Below are 27,404 nucleotides of genomic sequence, written 5' to 3'. Positions count from 1 at the left end.
CTATTTCTAACCTGATGCACAGCGGCTATAACACTTATTATTCCAAAAAGAGACTCGGCTTGAACTTGCATAAAATGACTTGTGAAGATCTCTGGCTTGCACACACTGAACAGTATTAAAACACAAAGTAACTCGTACTTTGACTAGTTTATTGACCAAATACTTTTATACTTTTACTTGAGTAGGTTTGTTAAATGGTAATTTTTACTTTTACTTTTAGTAATTTTTTATGGGAATAATTGTACTTTTGCTTGAGTAAAGCTTTTCAGTCTACGCAGTCTACTCTACCCACCGCTGACTTTCACTTTACTTTACTTTGATCCAGTAGCCATGTTTTTGTCATACAAATTGCATAATTACAATTATAAGAACATATTTTGGCAGTGTATTTTCAGACATTACAATGAGGCCATACATACAAATGCACACACTTGCACAGACACAGATGCACACACACACACACACACACACAAACACACCTCCTTATCCTGTCCACCCCCACACAAATTCACCTGGTAGAACAGAGTGACCTCGTTCTGCCAAAACCCTTCAGTCATCCAGTGCGCTCACACAAAGACACACAGACACACATATACACACACACACACACACACACACACACACCTACACACATACACAAACTCATTTGCCTCTCACTCGGCATCGTTGAGTGCAGGCTCCCAGCGAGCACGCTACCTCAGCGGACCTGTTAAGTGATTAGCTCAACGCTGCACACTGCCGCGCACACAGTTCATACACTAGAAAGGCTAGTTAAGATCACACAACCTATAGCGTCCTATACTGCTCTGATGAGCAGGAGATTAGCCAAAAACTGCAGCAGCTGATGATTCCATCACTGAGAAGTTAAAATTTTCAGGATGTTTGCTGAAAGGTCTGACAGCCTGAAGGAACCCACAAGGTAGTAAAAGATTTGGCTGACTGAAAATGTTATTTTGGATTTAGAGATGAATTTATAATTATAACATGTCAACAACAATGTCACGATTGTGCGTATGTGCATGAACGTTCATATAGGGTCAGGGACATGCACAGACATTTTAAGGGGCTTTGGCTTAAATAAAAAATGTGCACGCCCATTGTACTGTCTCCATTGCACCTCCTGATATTAATATGAGCACACAAACATACTTAAGCCTAAAACGGTGTAGTCCCTCATTCGTCCAGGAGTGTTCCATCGTAGAAAAGGTTTCAGTCGTAGTCATCTGGACACTGTTTTCAGAATCAAGACGTTTCGGCTCCCATCCGGAAGTCATTCTCAATTGTGAACAGTAGGCCTGATTACTGATTACTGGGCCATCATGGAAACAATTAGGTCAGTTTCAGGTGAAACTAGGCAGAGTAATCAGCAGACACTCAGGAAGACTCCTTCCTGAGGGCGGGGCTTAAATAACACAGAGTAGCTTAAATTTCTGAGTTCCCGGTTTTTCACAATTGAGAATGACTTCCGGATGGGAGCCGAAACATCTTGATTCTGAAAACAGTGTCCAGATGACTACGACTGAAACCTTTTCTACAATACTTAAGCCTAGTAAACCAAGTGCACTTAAACCAAGTAGTTCCTGGATAAAAAAAATCTGATCAGATGTATGTTCCAAATACAGAATACAAATGTTACTCATCAAAAGAAGCTGATGTGTACTATATTAAAGCCACCATCTATGAAAACATGCTCTCTACAAATTCAAACAAAAGATACAAAGACAAAAATACAGATTGAAGATTCAGTTGTTTACCAGTTTGCAAATATGCTCTTATTTAGCCTCTCTCCCTGCCTCTTCTCTTTTGAGGTCACTTTCCCTATAAACACTCAAATTAAGCTTCGTTATAAAGCTACAGCACTTAACCTTAGCTGAACACAACAATTAGCCTATTTTAGAGTTGAGCAACTTTGAGTTCCAAGATATCTAATCCAACATGATGAAATCGGGGTAAACATTGTTTCCTTAGTGTGGACACGAGTACTGGTAAAGAAATTAGATACATTATATTGAAAATGTAATGTATCTTTATATATATATATATATATATATATATATATATATATATGACGACCAGGATGAAATATCCACATTGCTCCTCCTGGATCTGAGGTTTGACAATCGGTCACAGTCTGTCATGGTTTGAGGGTTTATGTATGTTATTTCCTGTTATATTTTGAAACACTCTCCTTCCCTCATGTGTTTTGTACATGTGTTTTACTTCCTGTTTTTGTTTGCTGTTTCCCGCCTGTTTTGATGGTTTGCCCCGTCATAATTAGTTTTACCTGTGTCTTGTTATCTCCACTCACCTGCGTGTATTTAGTCTGTGTGCTTCCCTCGTCTCTTTGTCAGATCATCATTTGTCTTCATGGCAAGTGAGTCGCCTCGCCTTTGTTTCCCCGGTGTATTGAACTTATTCTGTTTCTCTTGGACCTTGCTTTTGGATGTTAGGATTTTGGACTTTGCCTGCACCTTGGGGCAGCAGTCGCCTGTGTCTGAGCTGCTGGAATCACCAGGTCTTGAGCTGCTGCAACCTCCTGAACTTCCTGACTCCTGTTACTGTTGAGCTGGCACCTTGCTGCTAAGGGGCTTCTTAACTACCTCATAGACCAAACTCTGTTGCATCCACACAGAAGTGCTCTTTGCACAGCTTGACAATATCCCCAGTTGGGGTCAGCACTCGCCTGCTGAACAACAGCCTGAGCCAAGCCCTGCTTTCGCTTCCTGAGTCGTGTAACTCAAACTGATTAGTAAAATTCTAGGAAGTAAAGTCAGACGAATGCAAGTTAATATTATTTAAGGAATTGTTTAATACTCATCTTGTATTAGTGCCTACATAATGCAAACCATTTTATTCAGTGGTACATCCGTGCAGTAGTAGCCACTCTGAGAACAATTTAGGTCTTGAAGTGCACATTTCACCATGAACATGATTTGCCTCTTCATCCCTCTTTCTTTCTGTCTATTTTAATCTGATCACAAGCTCCCCAGCGTCCTTGGTAATTTTCATGCTTTCCCCTTTTACTTTATTTCTCTCCTTGTTCTTTTTATCTTCTTCTCACATCTCCTTTACTTAATCCTCCCTGTCTTTCTATGTCCTCTCTGCTGTTCATTTTCCCCTTTATTGTCATCCCCAAAATGCTGTGACTTACCGTAGAGGCTGCAACAGTTTCTTGTGTTAATAACTGTGACCTATTAACTGACAGAGATGTCTCAGGGAGAACCACTATACCACTTATAGTGGTATATATATATATATATATATATATATATATATATATATATATATATATATATATATATATATATATATATATATTATACATGATCATTCTCTCAATTTGTTTCTCTCTCTCCCTCCTGTATAAGGTCACAATATCACTTTTTCAAAAGGTTATACCAAAGATAAAACAATTGTGGGAAGGGAGGATGAACAGACACATTTGTCCACATTAGATAATTATGTCCAGCAAGTTTATTTCTTGTGATCTGACAAAGAACTTTTGTTTCCATTCTGCCGTCATTTCCCTCTCAGATAAATGGATGGCTAAATATATAGAAATGTATTGAACTGGAGAGGTCAAAACAGTTAAGCCCATTGTAAAGTGTATGTTCAAACACTTGTTATTCATGTACACCAATTCCTAACTTATATTTTCTAATATCAGATTCATTTGTAATGATCACATTGCTTCAAATTTAATTAAATCTTAAAACACACAGTATTCAAATCTTTGGTGATTTAAGTCAAGGAAGAAAAGGCCTACAGTTTTTGTTTTTCACATAACCTGCAAATGAGCAGTGTTGCCATTGTTAATTTTCCTGCCAGTCTCACACAAAACACACTGAAATTGTTTTTCACATACAAGTACTGTAGTTTTTCTAAGCATTTATTCTATTCACAGCAGCAACTACGTTTTTCACATTTTCATTAACTTCTGACTAAATCAATAACCCAAAGGCATTTCTATAGCCTGCCATTCCTGGTATTATTATCTCTTTACTACCATTCTCTGGAAACTTGCTTAGCTGTAAACTGTAAATGACATGTTGGTCAGTTGCTAGTGATTGGTCAAGGCAAAATCCACTAGTTCCACCACAAATGGCTAACGAGATTAATATAGACTGAATAATGGAGTGGCAATGAAATGGTCATATAGTCTGAACATCAGGCTAGTTAAGTGGTTCTAAGTGGCCTAAAATTCTCAGACATATTTGGTATTTGATCCTACTTTTAGGCTTTGGCTTTTTATAAACTGTATTATAATTAATTCATTATAATAATAATTAATAATTAATTACCTAAATTATAATTTTAGGTACCTTGTGGTTAGTTTTTGACCACTAGTAGTGCTGTGGAGTGATGTTTTGACGAGTGGTCCCAATTTAGTTTGTATCGTGCACGCACACAGGTGTGTTTATGTAGAAGGAAATTCCACAGAGCACCTTTAACCTGGGAAGGTCAGCATGTCCACCCATTTGCCACCCTTATGATAGGAAAGGCATCCCTCACATATATCATATTATATATTATATGTCTATTGGACACAGATATATTTGAATTGTCACTCTACCAGCAGTTTATTGCACCTCAGTTCTCCAATTCCATACATATTCAATCATTTCTCAGCCAATGAAGGCGATTTTCAAAGGCAATGTTATGTAAATTGGTTCTCTCCTTGCATTTGTGAAGGTCATTATAGCTCACATCATAGCTTCAAGCACATATAAGAACGCTTTCCAAGTAAATTGATACCTCAGTTTCAGTATATCATTGGCATGGAGGCATGGTCTTTGATGTTGTAGTTTTTGTGGGTGTGCCTGTGTGCAGAATGAATAGAGCGGAGCAACAGCAGTGGCAAAACACTGGCTCTTATATTTCTGTAGCAAATCCTTTTTCACGTTTATTTTATGTAGATGTAGCGCTTGATCGAACTCAACTGCTGGAAGCCATTTACAAAAAAGCAGATGAAATGCAATTTATATATAGATAATTTTACTAGTCTTGATCAAAATCAATTTTTAGCCTTTAGCTTGTTATACACCCACAGATGATGCTATTCTCTGGTATTAATTTTGATTTCCCCTGCATTAAAGAATCTAGATCAGTCATTCCTTTGAATGTGTTGTGTCCATGATGTCACTACTGAAAAACTATAAGTCATAATTAAGTTTATCTTGTGATTTTAGTTGTATAATAAAGATGTGATTTTCTCTCAAATGAGATGTTTTTCTTTTTGCAGAGAGCGCATGTAGGAAGCTTCATAAATAACTGTGAGGTTCTAATCTGAGTTATGAGTAGTTAAAATCCTATTTAAACTCTCAGCATGACTCCTTGGAGTGATCCTGAGATGCTTAATAAATATGCGCCCAAATTTTAATTTTAGTTTTATTTTTTACCTTACAGAACTACATCTGGACACAATCTTTCAATTTACAAGCCGATTTACCTTCCAACCCTCAGCTATGATCGTGGGTAGTGACTAAAAGATTGACAGCATGGTTAAAAGTGGCCAAAATGAGTTTCCCTCACAGGATGTCTTAGGGACGGTTGAGGAGCTCAGATATCCCGAATCAGCTCACTAAATAAAGCCAGTTGAGGTAAATTTGTGCATCTAATCAGGACACCTTCCATATGTCTCTCTGCCAACTGAGACCCCGGGGCAAACCCAGAACCGGTAGAGGGATTATATATCTCATCTGGTCTGGGAACTCCTTGGGATCCCCCAGGAGGAGATGGAGGTCAGACTCAGATAAGCTGAAGAACATGGGAAGAAGGAAGGTTGGATGGATGGATGGATTGATGGATGGACAGACAGACATCAGTTGAAGCGGGTAGAGTAGTCAAAAACTGTACATAAGTAAAAGTATTGTTACATAATAACAGTAATTCATGTAGAGCTAAAAGTAGTCACCAAAATAACTTTGTAAATGTGTATATCAGTGGAAAAGAGGACAACACAACTATTCTTGAAAGTTAAAAATTAACTTCTTCTACTGTAAACAGTATCTAAGATGCTAACCTCCATTTAAAATGCCTCATTAAATTATACTCTATAAATATTCAATCATACGCTTGAAACCCAGATGTAAAGATTCAGGTGGGGACAGGAGAGGCATCAAGTGGGAGAGGAGCAAAAGGGAGGTCGGGCATCAGAGAGGCAGCGACAGCTTGTAGAGCGGGAATATTGTTCACATCTTACTCGATGAATTAAGGATTTATTTTGACCAAACCAGAGTTGGTGATTATTGGAAGAGTGGAAAGACTAACCAAGATGGTTTTGGTGAGTTTTATTTTGTTTCTGTGGCATTTGAATGAAGTGTGTTTATATAAAAAGGTAATTAAGCTGATCTTATCTTGGTAAAAGAGAGAAACTAGAATTCAGAAGGGGTACCGTTGTAATTTTCTGTTTAATAAGGAAAATAGGTTTACAAATATTTCCATTCTTGACATTTTTGAGTTTATTTTGTTTATTTATTAGACTAAAAAAGCTAAGAAAGTTTGTTTAACGTAGCGAACTCGCCGCTCGCACCACTTGCGTTGTTTTTGGATGCAGCGGGCATCTGTTTTCAGAAAAAAAGCTCCAAAAATGCACCATACACTACCTGCTCAACACCAAACAGCAGACGGACACAGTTAGTGACTAGCTGGTGAACTAGTGAAACATTTAGCAGCTAAATAGTCAGATATTTCCCTTAGAAGTTAAACAGAGCTAAAAGAGAGTGAATATTGGACTTACATTCATTCAAATGAATGATAATGTTGCTCTGTATCTGCTGGACATGTAAATAAGCAACTGTTTGCTAGTTTATCATATCAACTTAATAATGATAATAATGTCAGTATTGTGTTGTTTCTGCTGCCCCCAAAAGGCAAACAAAAATCAGTGATTGCAGGTTTAAGAGAACTTAGCATAAAAAATTCTACCATATGCATAAAGAAGTTTTTTTTTAATTGGTTGGCCGGAATTCTTCCAATTGAATATAAGACAAATCAGACAGGAAATCTGTGTTGTTGAGATCCTGCAAGCTACTGAATAAGGGAGTCCACTCACCTTTTTATATTTTATTCAAAACAAATTTTCATTTATAGTGACAGAACTGACAAAAATAGTTGTAATGCAAAAACTCATCAAATGTATAATATAATAATTAAAAAACAACAACAGTTAATTAACAGTTAAATCACTTTTGTGTTTAGTCTTAATGAGTGAGATTTGCAAAGCAGACATTTAATATAATGTGACATATTCAAAATACTGTAGGTTGAATACATTATACTGCTGCTGTAGGAACATTTGCACACATAGGGATGTTTATAATATATCAGATATAAAATATTGCTTTGAAATCTGTTGGTGAATTGATTCAGTATAACTTAAAAGTGGAGTTCAAAAAGGTATGTTTGAATACAACTTTTATTTATGTGTTCATCAGTCACATTAGGACACCTCATTCCTGTCGCTCTCCGCCTGAACAACATAAAGAGAATAGACTGTTGATAACCACAGAAATGTTGAATGTTGAGTGCAGACAAACTATCATTTGACCATATTGACATGTGGGTTTATAGAGACGTCCTTGTGTATTCATACTGAGACTTTCTTTGCTTTTCATCATTTGAAGAGGTGGAAAGGTTTCGCAAGAAACAGCATCAGCCATATTATTAAGTTTCAGTGTCAAAGGTGCATTGTGGGGACTAGAGAGCTCATTTAATTTAGCCAATATTTCTGAACTATGTTTTACCTGCTAAATAACATGCTCACTAGGGAACTCTGCAGGCAGGTGAAGCCCTGCACTCTCTACCAATATTGTATGAGTGGATTATTTTCATAAACCCACTGAAGCCACATATAGTACAGCACAGAAATCTGACATCTATAAGAAGTCCTGACTATAGAATAAAAAGCTATAAAGGATATTTGGATCTGTGGTGCCACTCAATGACCAATGATTGCCACAGCTCTTTAATAGTTACTGTTCTTGAGCACTCGCTTCATTTACTCTTGCATAGCGGTTAACCTTGATCACAGGGGTTTGTATATTATGCAAAGTGTGAACAATGGTAAAATGAAATGAATAAGAAATGTTTTCTTTGCTATAAATACATTATGGCCTCGGCCCTTTGTGGCCATTAATTCAGTTTAGAATTGTATATGCTAACAGTGTATGCAGGAAACATCGTCCTACTGCTGAAAAGTATAATCTACTGTGCATGTTGACCGAGAGGGTCAGAATGTATGTGTCTGTCACTCTTTCTCTCTGTATACTGTAAATCTCTTGACATGAAATTACCATTACCATGAACTTTGGTGATCCCTTAACCTTTCACCTAGTGCCATCACCAGGTCAAAATTTCAATGTGTCCAGTATCAAATACTAAAATGACATTTCCATCAGTCTCAGCTGTACTTTGTGTTTAGAGCTACTTAGTGAATGTTAGCATGCTAACATGCTAAACTAAGACGTTAAACATTATAAATGCTAAACATCAGCATGTTAGCATTGCAAATGAGAGTATGTTAGCATGCTGACATTAGCATTTAGCTCAAAGCATCACTGTGCCTAAGGACAGCCTAAAGCCTGCTAGCATGGCTGTAGACTTAGTTTTGTTATGTATACCGTATTTTTGGTTTACATTTTGAATACAGAAATCCTTTATGTTGTTGTGTGGACATTGTGCTTTGAATCTCAAACATCAGTCTTCGCAGAATCAGACACGATTGTACACACCAAAGCCACAGACAGTCCAGACATTGCTGGCCGTCTCTCAGTCCGGCCAAAATGCAGACATCCGCTCTTTTCATAGTAGAGCGATGCATTTTTAATGAACCTTTATCGCCATACAGAAGGAGGGAGAGGAGAAAGCGGTGGAGCCGCTCAAGTCAATTTCACTATTCCTGGATCAACTCTCTCTCTCTTGTCCCCATCATATCTTCATTATCTTCTCCGCCTTCAATTTATTTTTATCTGCGAATAACCAAAGGATCAGTAAATGAGGAAAAGGAGGGGAAAGAATTCTTTCTTGCATGTACATGGAACAGAGAGAAGTTTGATGTGGCACGTAGACAGGGGAGAGAAAATTCACATACCACAAAGAGTGTTCCTTTTTGTTTACAGCAGCCAAAGATGGACTCATTCTTCCTTTTGCTCTCTGCGTCTAGCTTAAGGCAGGAGAGAATGGAGAGTGTTTGAAGAGCTGACACAATGAGTCAGAGCGAGGCGAGAGTGAGTGTGAGGGAGAGGGAAGGGCGGTAAAGGTTTAGGCGTCTGCACTGACAGCTTTCTCCTGCATTCTGACAGAGCTTTGTTGAGGATCCAGGGTTTCACCGCTGTTGCCGCTCCAGGGTTTCACTGAAGTTGCTGCCGCAGTAAGCGCCCAGCCCTGACCTTTTCATGCACACCGTACAAATATCCATCCTTCAATTGGCCACAGCTTTTCCGCGACCTACCACCGTGATCCACATTCGCGGGAGAGAAAAGGAAGTTGAAAACAGTCATGTGTTGACAGATGGCCCACGCTGTCAGTAAAACGTCATCACAGACCACATCTCCCACAAGGCGGAGCAGTGGCGAGGATGGCCATTGCCATCTGTGCCCCTGCAACAGATGCTGCAGACAATACAGAGGCCACATGTGTCACACCGTGTTTCATACACAAGGCTGACTGTAATGCCCCTTGCAGGGTATTAGTTCGGGTGTGTCAGCACTGTGGAAATTGGTTGATTTTTTTGCTGCTTCATCCTGCAAACTAACTCTGACATATTGGAGCTGTAAACCCCATTCTGTCCCACTCATTTCTCTTCCCCTTTGCCTGACTCTCTGCCTGTCTGTCACTCCATCATGTCTATCTCTCTGTCTACTGCCCTCTCTCCTCCTCTCCATCTTACCGCCTGCTGTCTTTCTCACTCTGCCGCTTTCCGACTGTAGTTAAGAGAAAGCATAAAAAAGATGAGCAAACATGCAGGCTGCCTCGGAATTAATTTTCAAGCACCACGCGCTCCCGCCTTCTCCCCATCTCTGCCTTCCCTCCACCTGCAATATTACTCCTCTGCTTCTCCCACACAGGATTAGGCTTAAATGAGAAATGTATTGTTTCCTTCATTCACTCAAGTCAAAGAGTAATTGAGTTAATCTGTCTGGCTTCTGTCTGTTGGGGAGCAGCAGAGATTAGGGCCTCTGTTGGCAGAGATGGAATCACAGCTTTAAAAAATGGAATAAAAATGTCACCACGTCTTTAATGACAGCCGGCTTGACATTTCCCAGAAAGCTTTTCATAGCAAATACGTATTCAGATTTTTTTTTATTTTTTCTCCCAGTACAATGAAGGGAAATGCCATGTCGTTCCATTATTTCATTGTGGGATGTCTATAAACCAACTTTTATGAACACTTCACTAGTGCATATTTAGTCTTAAGGTATAAAATATGATTCTAAAGATTTTATTGTGTTTTTTGTAACTGATTCCAAAGTATTTGAAAATACACAAGATACTTAAACCCATCTTGAACCCATCCATCCATCCATTTTCCGTGCACCCCCCCATCTTGATGTATTGTGAGTAATTCAAAACTTTTGAGCTGGACAGAATAAGCAGTTTGTAAAGGAAACACTATACACTTGGTACTGTATAGGTGTAGGTGCAGGGACCTTAATGGACCTCTTTGGATTATATACGGCATCATCATGTAAACGAAATTTCTCCGCAGCCCAAAACAAGCTAGCTCGATTATGTTGATGCATAACTGGAGAGATGGATATTTGTCGTCTCTCCATATCTGACAACCCTACAAATTTCCCTGTGTGTGCAGGAATTTGCTTATCCCACCCAAACAGTAACCATGCCAACATAGCAATTGTGCCTAATGGATTTCACTGCACCGTTATTGCTGAACACACAAATAGTTATGGGATGAATGAAAGCTTTTTTCCTGTGCACAGCAGAAAGCCTAAGTTAAGTTCTACAAGTCCTGGCAGAATGATTTGAATTTATTTTTTACAAAATAATAGTTTTTATGGAGGGTTATTGGAGCAATGTCTGATTGGAAGTGAGCAAGGGTGTGAAAATGATGGGCCTCTCCAAATCCTGAGGTATAACTGGCTGATGACAAGATCATCAGGCCACTACATTATATCCATGTAGACCATATTGTAAACATGTGACTAAAACAAGAAGATCTCTTCTACATTTAAAGAGATAAATCCAGGATGCACCTGAAAACAAATTCAGGAAGTATTGTTAATATAAACTGGCTAGCAAATCTATGCCCTATGTTTTGCTAATTTAAAGGAATACTTGGACATTTTTACCCTTGTTTGTTGTCTTGCCAAGAGTTAGATGAGAAGATTGATACCACACTCATGACTGTACAGTAAATATGAAGCTACAGCCAGCAGCCAGGTAGCTTAGCTTAGCATAAAGCCTGGAAACAGGAGACACAGCTAGCCTGGCTCTATCCAGAGGTAACAAAACCCTTCTGCAAACAAACGAGATGTAATGTGTTAATGAGTGAGCTTTAGAGGTGCTGGTAGGTGGATTTTGTTAGCTTTAGACAGAGCCAAGCTAGCTGTGTAACCAGTCATTGTGCTAAGCTAGGCTAACCAGCTGCTGGCTCCAGCTACCTATTTACTGTACAGAGATGTGAGTAATATCATTCTTCTCATCTAACTCTCAGGAAGAAAGCAAATGAGACTATTTCCCAAAATGTTTCCAAAGATATTAAAATGTCTTTGTGTTGTGTTCATGTATTGTTGAGCATGGGGTTAATCTAAAATACCATGCTCAGGGCCACATTGCTTAAGTCTGTGCCCAACCTTGGCTGGCATATTCAAAATGCCCCAGACAAACCCCAAGACGTGAAGTTTTAACCAAATTTAATCTTTCTGTCTCTGCACTTGAAGGCCTCTTCAGTGCGAAGAGCTGTGCTTTTAGATTCTGCAGATTTTCTGCTCACCTGTACTATGACTCAGATCTAGAGGAAACTTAAAAAAGAGGAAACAAAAAAACAGGAAGCTCAAAGTCCAGAGTCTAGCCTGTATTGATTCTATTCAGTAAGCAAAGAGACGAGAGAAAGCAGAAAGTCCCTGGGTACATCCAAAGTGGCTTGAGAGATTAATGACACAAGATATAAACTAGTGTGCATAGTGAATCACCTGAGAAGACAAACACGGGCCACCTGAACACAACAGTGCATAACTTCAGTGGTGCCAGGGCACCTCCACCTGAGTAAATATATGAGTGGATTAGTAGAATTAAGTTTCCTGGAGGACCAGTTGGCAGGCTGAATAGGACAAACAGGTGCTTGTGTTTAGAGGTAGATGAAGGAGGAATAGCTCCAAAAACCTCCTCTGTCTTTCTGCTTCTCCCCTGCCTGACAGTAAACAATTATTTGCCTGGATCTCAAAACAGCTCGAAAATTATAAAGAAGTGCTCTGTGAATAGTTAGCAGTTATTTAGCCAATCCTGTGCCACCTGTCTGGCTCCAGTTACATCAGCATTTTCTCTTCCTGTTCTCTGGGTGTTTTCTCCTGGGTTTCTGACAGTGATCAGGGGAGTTGGAGCAATGCTGAGCTGAACAGTGCTGACAAAGCCAAAAGGCTATGTACTTCAGGCTCCGGAGTGGCTGGATCGATGTAGTGCCATCACTGTGGCCTGGGGGAACGGCTGCCACCATCCTTCATACTGCACTGGATGTCCTCATCTGCCTCTCTGTCACCTCTCTGCCTACGGCAGGATGGCAAATTATGCATAGCACACAGCTGAAGCCCAAGCATACGTTATAGGTTAGCAAGCTACAGCGCATGACACGAGCAGTGCTGTTGGCTAGCTTAGATAGGCTCACCGTTTGGAAAGTTTAACACCTACACTGACAAATTGATGCTGGCAAGAAAGTCAAACTCTGCCATGGATTTGGCATGAAAATAAATCTCAGCAATTCATTTTATATTTTAAAGCCCAAAGCTGTGATTGCAGTACGGCTGACTCTGTTCAACACATTACTCCACCACAGACTTTGTTTACATGGTGATTTGCAGGTTTAAATATATTTTTCACACTCAAATTTATTTGCTGATATTTTTATATTAGCACAATATGTATTTTCACCCAGAAGGTTTGTGTGCATGTGGAATGTTTGTAAACACTGTAGGAAACACTTTGTGAATGGTAAAAGGCCACCAGAGTTCACATGTTCATCCAGGTAATAATTAGAAAGTGGATAGGTCACTTCCTGCTAAGTACTGAGAACTTAGACAGTGAAAAACTGTATATGTTTTAACACTGACACGTTGGTGCATGTGCCAGCTATTGGTACATTGCACACACATCCAGCAGCTTTCGCATCTTCATTTTAAGGCTGCGTTTCATTGTGCACACATAGGTGATGTGTTTTTGCTTTTTTCATTCAGTTGGGGCCTGCCTCAAGAAGCAGGATAATCATGTTAGTTGAATATAGTAAAACCCATAACCCCGAAACCTGACTATGGCTTAAAGTAAAAAGAGCTATTCTACCTTGTATTTAGTGCTGTTAAACTACAAATTTAATAATCCTGCTTTGGGAGACAGGCCCTTGGTGTGCTTTTGTGTTGTGTATTCAGTACAGTTATTTCTGGTTGGGTCTTAGATTCTCAAGCTTTAGCTCGAGTGAAAACAAAATTTAGCCAACCTCTCCAGGGCCCTAGAGTAAATTTTAGAAGCGGTTTGCCAGGCTGGCAACCAGCCATCAGCTTTTGGTTGCCAAATCGACAGGATGGATGGTGTTTTTTAATTGTTTGTAATGGGAGTGATAATGGTTCTGTGTAATTATAGCCCATATTTAATTAATGAAAAATGATACTAAGAATGATTAAACATATTTTACTTAATACTAAGGACTTTTTGCTTCTCTCGCTGTCTTTTGTGTGTTACACACACACACACACACACACACACAAACACCACACACATACTGTAGAACAAGTGTTTTCAGCTACTCAAAGGCAAAATAAAATACTAATTTTAGACAGCAAATTTTCAAAGTAATGTATCTCGTAAGGAAAATTAAAATAGGGTTAATAATGACCTGCTGCAAAACTGATGAGATCTGAAATTTGTCAGTCGTGTCAAATAAGATAAAACAGAAAAAAGGCTTTTTTTGAGATTATAGTAAACAGTATTGTTGAAAAATTAGTTAGCTGTATTCAACCATTTTTCACCTATTGCAATGCCTTCTGTTAGTCAGTTCTGCTTTTCCTCAAAGGTTTGAATGAAGCTTGAACGCCTCTTGTTCAAATTGAGCTGTCTGAAGATGGGGGCTGTCTTGTGGGTTATCCTGTGGTGCCAACAGTTTATCTTTGGAGTTTTTCAGCTTTGTTATTTATAAGGGTGGAAATCCATGTAACAGCAGTGCTCTTGCTTGCTTAAGCAGAAGATTAGGCCCATACACTGGAGTGAAGGTATATCAAGGGATTCTTTTAACACAGGAAAAGTGGTGGTCAATAGGGCCGACCATAAAGCAACAAAATGTTTAGCAGAGGTCCAAATCTGGGCAAACTGGATTCATAGTTAAGCGTTAAGGGGTGACGGTGAGCTATGACGTAGCTACAACTATGCGCATAGGCTCTGTAGCTCTCAAAAATGTACAGTAACTACATGTTGGGGCCACAACAGCTATGGAGATACCATGTGGAGGCCGCAACAACTGTGATTGGTCAGCATGGGCTACCTACTTGTCTTTTCTCCTACAATTTCAAATGAGATTGTTGAGAGTGAAGACAACATTAAGGACGTTGAAGAAAGACTCAGTAGTTTTGTCCTTTTCAGGAACACACATCTAGCAAAGCCATCGGCACTGTAAACCTTCACCGTGCTCACCACTCTCACTGAATGAAAGAATGTAAATTCATTTATGAGACACAGCGAAATAGATGAAGTAATAAGTAACTCATTATCATTTTACATTACAAAGTCAGTGAAATAATTTTAAGTAACTGTATTTTCAGTAACTGTGTAATTGAAGCACAGTACAGTCTGATACCACACATTTGTCTAGGGTTTGCGTTGGTGCTATCACTGTGTGAAATCTGACACTGAACTATAAATCCAGACACACTCTAGGTATCTATTTATACTTGGGTCAATTAATTCCAGCTTCACTATCAAACCCTACTCATATAGTATGACCAGTTCTCCGTTATCTCTCAAACAAGCACCAATGATGGAGCTGTTCTTTCTGCAGTACGTTCAGTTCCAATCGAGACTGGTCAGCTGAAAACCAGTCCTGTTGGATACCGGTCAGTCCTAAACCACATTGCTTGATGACAGCCAAACATGATGGACTCAACTTTGCTCTCAAAGACAACACATCAACTTCCACTTCCACTATATATGGTGACTCGCTTAAAAAGGGCAATTAAGCATATTCCCATTACTTGTATGATAGCACGTATATCCATTCTCACTTGATAACCTAAACAGCCTGATTCTTTATAGATTAATGACTTGTCTCCAGCTAATGTATTTTTATCACAAGGTCATGAGTGATGTATTATCAGTTAATGAGAAATACAGAAATGTGAGGCAGGGAGGAGGTAAACACACACACTGAGAGACACACTCATTTCACCTTTCAGAAGGGTTTTTTCTGGCCTGCGGTGAGTTGTCCTGCAGTGATAAGAGTAATGGTTTTGGCGCCATGGCCCGAGGAGACCGACCTCCCATTCCCTCCTGGTAGATAGTTGAGCAGAGAGGTTCAGCCTCTCCTATTGTGCCCCCTACATCTATAACAGACAATGAGGCTTAGTACTGCCCACTTAAGGGACAGCGCTATGCTCGTATTAAGGACCACTGCAGATCTCTCTGATAAATGTCACTAGGAGACTTATATAGGAAATGTAAGGAGGGGCAGAGTGGTGGAGGAAAAAAGACACTTGCATTAGATTATTTACAAATCATCCTACAGGAAATGTCTTTGTAGACCTGAAAGACACAAGAGGACACTCACAGGACATAGTATTGTACCTTTCATCTGATGGGGTTTTAAGCGTGCTGGATTTCTCTGTCGAGTATTGTGCAAAAACAGCACAGTATGTGTCCACTGATATCCTTCATTATTTCATTTCACTTTAGGTCAGAGCTTCACTTGAAGCAGTGAATAAGTATGAAAGAGTCCTTGTTGAAATCCTCCTATCACTATCTCTGTGATCTCAGCATTTACACCGTGTTAGGCAGTGGGGGGACATCAAACGCTCTAAAGAGGAAAAGTGGAAAATGTTAGGTGCAAATGTATTAGTCATGTTTTTAATTGATTTTCTGGAACAGGCCAGGGTGACTTCAAAGCAAATAGCTGTTGGAAGAAACTCAGATTTGTTGTTTTTAAGGGAGGGCTGCACTCTGAAAGGATTAGACAGTTTTTCTTTTAATTCAAGTTCCTACCCATATCCAAGCTCAAACTGGGATTGTGTAAAGGCTGATTATACTGGATGAAATATTTTAGCTACAGTATGGTGTTACAGAATTAATGATAAATGCTAGCTTACATATCATATGTGCTGCTATGCAATATACTGTACATTTGCTGCCTTCTGTGTACAGTATGTGACTTTGACTTAAAGCTGCACTAGTCAATATTTTTATATCAACAATGTATGAAATGACTATGTGTAATTTAAAAGGGGCCACTTGTAGTGACCAACCCACAGAGATTTTTTTTTTTTAACAGCATGACTCCAAATGTATGTCTACACAAGCATTATTCCTCTAACTGTATTTTAGTGGGTTAAACACTTAATGTAAAATGTTTCCTGTTTGGGCCTAAAGCAGTATGCATTGATTACTGTTTTGACCTTAACACTGTGCCGTATGGCTTAAGGCTACTAGTTAGAGAAGCAATTATTTTCATAATGACAACATCAGCACCTGGCTCACAACAATTTGTCCCCATAGTCCATGTACCTGTGTTCTTTAGATGAACGGCATCTGCTTTGCAGGCTTGGCCCTCTGGAGAAGCCAACCTAAACCCACTTTTGTGTGCTGGTTGACAATAATGAGACCAATTACTTACATCAGTTACTTGGCTGATTGATCAGTGGAATGACTTTTACAGCTTCAGATGGCAGGAATCTGAGTGAACAATTACTTCAACATCACTTTGTCTGCATGTTTCCATCTCAGAGTCTCCCTCCTTAGATCAGGTGAGTGGAAGGTGATCAGCTGCTGGAAAGCTAAAGATCACTCTTTAAACAGCAAGTACATACCCAAACAAAGAGTCAAAAAAAGAAGCAGTGTAGCAATTATGGATATGTGATAGAAGTCGGTGTAGCTGACCTCTGAGATGGCCTTGATCTCCTCCTGGAGGAAATACGGATGAGTTTTGTTCCTGGTCTTGGAGTCTGGAGACTAATGGCTGGCCCTGGTCTATCGCTAGCCCCACAGGGCTTTGGAGTAGAGACAGGATTAAAGAGAAATGGATGAGAGCAACGGATAATGAGGGAGATCTGTCTTATGTCTGATCACTGGCTTTAGAAAACATGATCTGGGCTGGAGAGAGGGAGAGTGAGGGAAGATAAGAGGTGCGTTTCTTGTTGTGATTACACCTTTTATCACGATTGAACATTCAATATGTTCCCATTGTCAGCTGCTCGGTATGCTGTTTTATTCAGTTAAAGCAAACACGCCATTCATTGATTTACATAAATGTAGTGAAAGTGTAGTGAAAGTGTAGTTTCAGCGGACTCGGATAAGACACCTCATTATTGAGACACAGTGATACACCTTTTATCACACAAATTTAGAGTTGCCTTTTCATCTGGCCTCCATTCCCTTAAATTAGTCTGTCAGGCATAACAGATATTTCTGTTCCTCTCTAAGTGTATATTTGTAATGCTAATTAGGGCAATTGTAGGGAATCAAATCAAGATGCTGAACACAGCAGCTAAACAATCACGAGGGAAGGCTGCAAACACTTTTATGCTAATAACACAAGAAGAGGGAAAATAGGGAGAGAAAAATAGAAAGAACCAGTGAGAAGAAAGGGCTGCTGGTCGGCTCAGTCAGTTAGTGAGGGTGATGGCGAGTGAGAGCTGAGAGGGAGAGAGATAAAATGAGAGAACGTAAGAGGAGAAAATTAAAAGCTGATTACCTTGTGAGTGAGCCTATGGTTTCTCTGAGGATGGGGAGGTGGAGCAGGGGGAGGAAGCCTGTTTTTAGTTTTATATTATTTATTAAGGCCAGTCTCCAGGGTAATCAAGACCAGCTAAAAATAACCAGCTAAGATGAGCTGCAGTCATAAACACTGGACACAGACTGAGCACTGCCTTATGTACTATAACTGGGCTCATTTACTCACCCGGCCATAATGTCACTCCCAATCAAATGGCAGGGATTTCTGCACTGTGTCAGTTATTATGATGAAAGTGTAACCATTATCTAAAACCTGAAGTTTGTTCTCTACATTGTACGATGTGTGCAGTAGGGGCAATGTGATTCAAACTAGAAAAAAAATACTTATTTGAGAATAATGGGTTTTCATTACAGTCATTATACGGTTGAGTGAGAGTCATTGATATTTCCCAGAAGCCCCTTTTGTCCCCTGATCCTTGCCCCTAGTTTGCTCACATTCACCTCTTTGTCACTTGGCCCAGCTGAGGTCCCACCACCTCCCTTTGGGCTATGTGAAATTATTATATTGTACCAGAAGATAACAGACAGCGTGTAGCCTTGAGGCAGTTTCTTCGCTTCACCTCCTTAAAAAAGATATTGCTGTGATAAAGCGTGACTCCTTCTCTGCTCACACTAAATCGAAGGGGAAGCCTTGAAGGCAAGGTCTGGTGAGTGGGAGCCAGATGAAAGAAATAAAAGAAAGAATCTGTTGATATGTTTGTGCGGCTTGCTATGTTTCAAAATGGAACATTTCTCATTACCATAAGACTCTGGGAAGGGCCACCAGCTCTATCAGGGGAATTTTCGAGCCGTCGTTTGCTGCCATGATGCGAGTTTTCTGCAGAGGGTGGATTGGTTGGGAGCCAGATTTCACTGATTTGGCATGGTCTGAAATTAGTGGGTAGCTGCTGAAGATGGTCAGCTAAAAGGCGTGCAAACAAATTCAAAGATAGTGGGTGTTCATTAAAGTTCACAACAGAGTGAACCTGTGAAGTTTAGCAAGAAATTGTATGCAGTAGATGAGATTATCTAGATATAAATTACTCTTCTTTCAAAAGTTTTAAAGCCAGTGTGGTGGCCGTCTATGCCCGTCTATCTCCCTCACTTCCATGCTTTTTCTTGTTGTAATAGGCAGAATGAAAAAAAAATCTTTTCGCTTGGATATTACATTGTTTTGCCTCCTGAACAAATCTGAAAGATGTCAGACAGGGACAGATCATTTCCTCAAACCTGTTTGTTCAGGTCACCAGAATTCCTGACATAACCTTAAAAAGGGTTAATCCTGACACACCTGAGGATAGCACGTATTGAGACACACTGGTGCCCCCTAGCTGTGGTATGCTTGGAAGATAACAGATTCACAAACAAAATCCCACACACACACACTACACACACATATCCACACAGAGAGGAGAAAAGCTCCTGGGCTGAATGGTGGTGTATTAATCACACTGTCGCCTGGCACTGCGATCTGTGACCCAGTCTTTTAATTGCATCCGCTCTGCTTTGCTCCGGCTCTCCCTCTTTATCTTGCCTCTTTCCCCTTTCTCATTCCTCAAGCCTCCTCATGCCCGTGCCCATGAGAGGAGGCTAATGCAGAGATAAGTGGGAGGGCCGGGGATGTGCAAAACCCAAATGCTCTACCCAAAAGTGCCCTGGCCAAAGCTCACGGGACGGCGGATGCAGCAGCACTGTTCAAGAGCAAGTGAGGTGGCATGCAGAGAAAAACAAATATCTGTGAAGAAATCTTCATAATCTACTGAAATACTGTGACAACCTTTGAAAAAACCCCACAGTGCATGTGGGCCCACACAACATTCTGTACGTGTGTGGTTGTATTACAGACAGATCTGCAGTATAAAGACTCTCTCTGTATCTTGACAGGCTTGTAGGCTCCAACGCAGGAGGGCCTTCTTTTACAGCTGTTCCATACCTCCATACCTGCAGAACGGGGGAGGTGACAGAAGGAAAACAAAGGTGTGATGGAGTGCGGGCGATGGGGTTGTGGGCGGATATTGGCCCTATAGACGTGACAGTGCACTAACGATGTGACAAGGTTTTGTTCAGCCCCGTAAGTGCGACGGCACCAGATAACAAGCGTGTGGTGTTTAAAAAAAGTGAAACATGAGCACTGACGCACACAAATGCAGGTTGACAGCACCTTCTCTCCCACGCACACACATACACACCTATGAGAACGCAGGGAGTCAATGACACCCATACCCATTTATGCATCAGCTGTAATAATCGTATATGCTAAGAGCTTGTGTCACACACTCCCACTCCGATGTCCCTCTTCCTTTTACTCTGTCTCTGTATCTCTCTCTCACTCTGGCTCCCTCGCACGCATAAGCACACACAACAACGCGCACACACTTGAGTTGCAGTGGTTTCCTTTTGTGAGAGCGAGCTGTCAGAGGGAACTGTGTGGGCTTTTGTTAAAACAGAGAACTGCAGAGGCAGAGAAATTCATTTCCAACTGCGGCAAAAAAACAACAAAAAAAAAGCCTTTTCAGGAAAGTCACATTGTACCTGCAGTGTTTTAAAAACAGCACCATGTAAATTGAATTAGTTATAAGCATTCCTGTGGGGGCACAGTGGGCTGGATTCCAAAAGAGTTTCAAGGGTTGTAGATGTACTGCATGGGGCGCCTCAGCTTTGACTACAGATTCACAAGATGCTGCACTTTAGCTGTGATAAATCACAACATCAGAAAATAGATTTTACATCTTTACTTGCCAGTCACACCTGTTCCACTGCTGTTGCTTCACTACCAACTGAAATGTGTAAACCCTTCTCATTTCTTTTGCCTTGCATAGGTGGAAAGAATATTACAACTAAAATAAATAGTTTTTAGCTGCTATAATGACACTGTCAGGCGAAGACCTTGTACGTTCAGGCTTTCTTCATGTTTAAACCTACATTACATGCACTGTTAAGGACTGTTTTAGTTCATCAGGACCTTTTTGTTCCCCAATGAGTACATTTAGAACAAAGGTATTTCTCTTATGTGCCTAAAAGCTGACATTTTGGAGATAAAGTACAGGTTTTTCACAGGACTCAGATTTTTTTAAGTTAATTGCTATCAGCAGGGGATTTTTGTGTGTAATTCAAGGGTCTAATGTCCTAGTTTGCAAATTAAGCTTTTGTATTTTGTTTCACAGAGCCATATTTGATGCAGTTTATCATTTAAAAAAAAAAATTCAGCTTCTTGTGAGTGGCAGTTCTTATCAGAGTATTTAAAAACAAATGCTTGAGCATCGTAGCATTCATTTTTCAGTTTTAATTCTTAATACTGCTGAGTGAAATTAGAGTTGTCATTATTAATGAATCATAGTCATTCTAGACTTAACGTACAACAATTAAAACTATGTTTAAATTTGGCAAATAATGATGACTTTTCAGCTTACTAGCAACATGCACGTAAGATTGTACCTACAAGTTGCAGTCCTTCTTATGGACAGAAATATTCCAGTACTGTTTACAGCCTCTTACATACAGTATGCTCTGTGTTTTAGCAGTGTTCATTTACTCGTCAGTGGGCTCCATGCTGCTGTCTATCACAGCCTCAGCCTGGCAAAAATACTGTTATTTGCAAATTGAGTGGGTGGCGTTGATTTTCCCGTTGGCTTGAGGAAGGCAGCAGGGTACCAGAGGGAATGTTTACTTAGCACTGTGCCACGACTGGGATGAATAGCACCTTAACAAAAGGAGCTCCATATACTCAATCTGGATCTATTTAATAGCTCCACTCATGATACCTGACTCTCAAGTAGCCACAGTGAGACTTTTAACTTAAACCTTTCATTACAACTGTGTCAACTGCAGAGTCCCACACCAACTCATTTATGAACACTGTGTTTGTTGTCAGACAACTATTTTTAGCAGTTGTAGTTAATATCATAAATTTTATTTATAGACATTTCAAATCACAAAAACAAAGCACTTTGCAACTCATTAAAAAACAGATCAAATGTGCAGTAGAAGCAATAAATACAAGGTGAGACATGCAGAATAAAAGCAAAAATCATAAAAGGGAGGCTAAGAACAGTAATAAAGGTTGTTACATAAAAGCAGGTCTATAAAAAGATATATCTAAGTCTTAAAAATTAGCTGTAAAATCATATAATCACTTCTAAAACCAGCTAACAAGTGCTCAAATCAGACTGATCTGATCTTGACCTTGTCTTTTTTGTGTCTCTTTTAGCTCTTTTTTGCCATTCTCTCAGCTCACTTTAATAATGGTAATAACTGACCCAGGGTGTCCATTTTTATGTCTGGCTGGGACGTTAGCTCAGACTGGCTGTCCTGGTTTGCATTGGGGAGAAAGTGCCTCAGTTTGCAGGGAATACGAGAGGAGGATAGATGAGGACAGGTGGGGGGTTAAACAGGGAGGAAATAGAATAGTAAAAGGTAAGGAGGACAGGGAGCTGTGACACTGGAGAACAGGGAAGTGGAAGAGACAGGGAGGAGATGGTGACATGAAGAGGAGAGAACGCCAGGGAGGAGAGGGGAGGCGTGCACGGTCGACAGGTGAACATGGTGTGGGCGGATGCAGAGGGATGAGGGAGGCATGCTCCATGTGGAGTCACAAAGCAGGCAGTTTCTACCAGCCATCTACATTATGCATATGTAATGTTTCAATACAAGGGTTGTTTTGGCCTTCTCTAGGGTATTGTCGTGGATCTACAAGCAGAAAGAGACAAAGCGCATAAGCGTGCCTCTCTTTCTCTGTGTATGTGTGGGTGTGTGTATGTGTATGTGCGTGGAGGACTTGGTGGTCGGCGGTCACGGCTGCTTGCCCGCTCTGTTTTAGCCGCGTCTGTGCTGCGCTAGCCGCTCTGTTGGACAGCATGTTTTCTGCCGTATGAGGCCAGAGAAGAGCAGCCGAGCAGAATGACACCAGCCTCAGCAGCCTGCCAAACACCGCTGTGGATGGCAGGATGCACTAAAATATACAGGACACACTCTGACACACATACACACACACACAATACATGCACACTCATGTACACACAAAGAAGCTTACACAGGGACAGAGGCAGACCAATATCCCACAACGCACACACACACACACACACACACACACACACACATTTGCATATATCTAGGCTGCAATATAGAAGAAGAAAAGAATGCAAACACACACTCAAAAACACTTAAGCTGATGGTTTAATACCCCTGATGTTTTCCTTACCAACTACAGTAAAGGGAACCAAGGCAAAGTACTGGGACACACACATTTATATACTCTTAGACGAAGAAGGCAATTGACACTATGGATCTTTGAGTCAGAAGGCTGTCACCATAACCAGTAGGACACAAAATTGCCCCTACTTTTATACAGTTTATACTGTTTGCTGATTCTGAACTGCTGAGATGCCTGTTTGAAGTAACACTATCATCCTTCCCATACAGTGCCACGCCCACAGACTGTCATTGATCACGCGTGTGTATTATATAGAACTGTACAAAGATTATATGGTAATTTCAATGTGTTAATTCACATTTTCATCCATGTTGTTTGCATGGAATATGTTCAGAAACGCAAATCAATCCAAAGTCACAGAGAGAAGCTATTTTTGATAGTCTATGGGTAAGCCACTATCTGTACCCCGCATGTGACTATGACATGATGTATTTGGTCTATTAGCTTAGAGTTCTTGAAATGAGCAATATGTTCAGAACGTTTTAAGATCAGTGACAACCACACACTGACACACTTAACCCTTAAACATTCATAGAAGAATGGCTGTTGAATAGAGCTGTCTGTAGATGTCTGGCAGCAAAGTCTGATGTCTTTGTGTTAGTGTGTGATTTTATCATCAGAACTGGGCATGTATAAAGACTGACAGACTTTATTTCAGCATTAAATGCATTCTAAATACATATAGAAACATGCAAAGTGTCATATTGTGAAATATCATATAGATAGAATATACAGTGAATGTCATCAGCTTTCCCACATAGCCAAAGGCCAGACCTGCACTCAGCCCATTCCTCTGTCTCTTCTAGTCAGTCCTGGTGCTCCAGATAAGTTGACCAGGTGATGAAGTTAAGTCCAGTGGCAGCAATGATTGAACCTGCAAGAAACATTTATGTGATTTTTTTTAAAAATTTTTTTATATTGAATGAGGGCTGTGAGCTTACTGACCTTCAGGGCCGTCAGCTTAGAAAACACCCTGAAGCCTCGTCTTTGTTTATTCATTTCAAGTTCATTTTTCGTACAAAGGGATGCTGTAGCTTGCCAAGCGTAAGATGACAAAACGAATTACATGCACTAGAGAACAATAACAATAAATGAGCACAGATTAGTTATCAGCAGTGTTAGTTTTCATTCACTGTTTCTATTTCCATTATGATGTGACAGCAATGAATAATCTGCATTGCTACGTTTGCTCATTAGCTCTTCTTGTCTTAAAACTAAAGATTTTTTTTTGAAGGCAGAGAAAATTGTTCTAATTGTGGTTTATTTTATATATATTGAAATATAGCTCTATCTCTTTTTTTCTGCATGCTACAGTATCTGCGTCTCCCGCCTTCTCCTTTTATCCTACCATCTCCCTCTCTCTCTGACACACATAACGCAAAGTTTCTTTATCAGTATCTAGTCTCAGCGTTGTCTCTTTCTGCCGCTTTCATCTCCATTTAACAGCGTGGCAGATCAGATCATACTACCTGATTTAAATGTGATTTGTGAACAAACAGGATTTTTAATGAATAGCAAAGCATTTATGAATATCTTCACACTAAGAAAATGTGTTAAGATTCAGGGTCATGGTACCAGCCCCTCGTGGGTACACACCAGTAGGCGGTGAATGGTAAACTGAGAGGTGGCCTCGTGCCCTTACAAAGAATCAAAGACACTCTAACAATGCTGCATAATGGAAATGCCTCACATACCACGTGTGTTCCCATGCCAACTGGCACCACCACAGCAAACAGGGCAACAGACAGACCCTCTGAGACCTTGCTGGTTTTATTGTAGAATTAACATCGGAATTAATATATGTGCCAGCTGAGGACAGACATTCTCAAACTAGCTGTACTTTGAACTTACTCCTACGCGTATGCACACACAAGCAGGAACACACACGCATTCATAAGCAGCGCTTTGCAGTGCAGTGCATGCTCGCTTCTCCAGCTGCACCACAAGAGAGACCTGTTTAAGTGACAACAACAATTAGCCTGCTCAGTTCAAGCTAATTGAAGTCATTTACATAATACATGCCTGCCATCACAATTCATCTGTGGACAATTCAAGCAGGTCTGTGTCATATTGTCAGAACCTGATGTTAAATCTCCCGCGCCTTGATAAATGACCCCCAAAGTAAGGCGGCCATTTCACACAAAGCTTATCACTCACATAATGACGTTCTCCACTGGGCTGTATTTTTTTTTATGAAAATATGGATTGCATTTGCCAAAATAGACAGATGATGCGCACATTGTCAAAACTGTGTTTACCATCCGTCCCATTACGCATGCAATTACTCAGAGGTTGAAAACAAGCAGCCTCATTTGTGTGATGCTAAGCTGCAGTGGCCGAGGAGATCTCATGCTTTATTAGCCTGTTGTTTAGGAGCTGCTTTTGACAGGAAGCTGGGCGATAAATTAAATAGATGGCTTGATAAAAAGCTTGCTGTGCAGAATTCTTCACGGGGGATTTTTGAAAAATCACGCTGCCATAGCTCATAACAGGCGATCTGTTCCCTGGGTGATTTATGAAAACAATTTGGTTTGTTATCAGCAGCCAGAGTTTGTGAGATAAGATCAGAGCACATGCATTTCAACTTGGGGGTAGAGGGAGACAAGGGATGGTATGTATGTGTGTGTGTGTGTTAACATAATAGACATGTTGACAATAACAATCAGTCATTAACAGCATTCATGCTATTTCATCATGCTGTGATTCATGGGATAATGATGCATTGAGTGTTGATTAAATTTGGCAATAGAATGAAAAGATTTTCCAAATAGTCGTGTGTGAGACTGTTGGTTTCTCCTGTGTTTTGTGTGGTTTAATGGTATATTCATGTCAGCTGTCACTGGAGAATCTGCACTGATGCACTCAACAGCCCAACACCATCTCTCTGCCTGTCCCTCTGTGATCTGTCCCAACCCTTTACTCATATGTGTAGTGGAGAGACTGCGAACACCCCTTATACCCAAACCATCCTCCCATACTGCTCATTCAGATACATACGGTACATTACTCTGGAAACAGGACTCGCAATATAGTTTGTGTGTGAGTGTGTGCAAACATGAGATTCCTCACAGCTCCCTTTCTCAGTCAAGCAGAACCCTCCAAATGTCATTCATGACTGTGCTCCATGCTTTGCTGCCAAGCACATGGAGCACATTCGGCCCAGTCAGCCTAATGTGCTTTAGACCTTCTCTTCATGCTTTCCCTGGAGAAACCGAGGGAAATGCTGTTTTGACATTGCTATCTGTCTAGTTTGGAAAAAGAATGATATGAAAAAGAATTAGATTCCCCCCCAATGTATTCCGGTCCAGAAACAGATAAGCAGTTTGTTTTGCCAAAGACGTCAAAGCGGGGAATCAAAAGTGACAGCAGAAGGGATGAGATATTTCAAGATACGTCTTGATGGATGCAGGTTAATCTTAAGCCTGCCAGATGTGTCAAGGATTTGCGAACACCTCATGGACTAAATCTCACTGTGCTGCTCTCTAATTCTGCACCCCCCCATCCCCTTTCTGTCTGTCTCTGCAGTGAAGTTTGAGGATTGCCAGCGCAGCAGAGAGGTGGGCTTTGTCAGTAACGACCCCAACTTCAGCGTGAGGCCTGATGGGACGGTTTATGCTGAGCAGGATCTGGCAAACCTGTCAGAGCCCGTCCAGTTCATGGTGACGGCACGGGGGCTTCATGACCCACACATCTGGGAGACCACCGTTAAGCTCGCCCTGGCTGGACATCCTCATCCTTTAGCCCTGACAAAGGTAACCAAGAACAGGGTCACACTGATGGGACCACTAGAATCGTTTCCTCGTGATCAAACTGCTAATTTAAACAACGATCAAATAATACTTTTGCACTCCATACTGGCAAATATAAATTGGTGTCTATCACTAAAATGCCTTTGGCCTGCTTGACTATTGTTGTAAACTAGCAGGGTTGTTTAGCCTCTGACCCTAACTTCTTCTGTCCAAAAACCAAAAGTGGACGTTGTTAAGGTTGACTAAGGTTCTGGCTATGTGATGATATCATTTTATACTGCTGCATTTGTTGTTTGGTTGTTTTAGCATTG

At 40.4% G+C, this 27,404-nt stretch overlaps 1 protein-coding gene across 2 annotated transcripts in view; it reads left to right on the top strand.

The window, feature by feature from the left end:
- The window catches only part of cdh4 (cadherin 4, type 1, R-cadherin (retinal)), a 188,716-nt gene that overhangs the window by 90,921 nt on the left and 70,391 nt on the right, over positions 1 to 27,404 (top strand). For both annotated transcript variants that reach the window (XM_044170949.1, XM_044170958.1), the window contains exon 4: positions 26,870 to 27,096. In XM_044170949.1, coding sequence (XP_044026884.1) covers positions 26,870 to 27,096 — 227 coding nt within the window. The remainder of the gene's footprint in view (positions 1 to 26,869; positions 27,097 to 27,404) is intronic.

This window comes from Siniperca chuatsi, linkage group LG2, assembly GCF_020085105.1.
Source record: "Siniperca chuatsi isolate FFG_IHB_CAS linkage group LG2, ASM2008510v1, whole genome shotgun sequence".
Lineage (NCBI taxonomy): Eukaryota > Metazoa > Chordata > Actinopteri > Centrarchiformes > Sinipercidae > Siniperca > Siniperca chuatsi.
The sequence above is the reverse complement of the archived record's forward strand: the minus strand, read 5'-3'. Positions and strand labels throughout refer to the sequence as shown.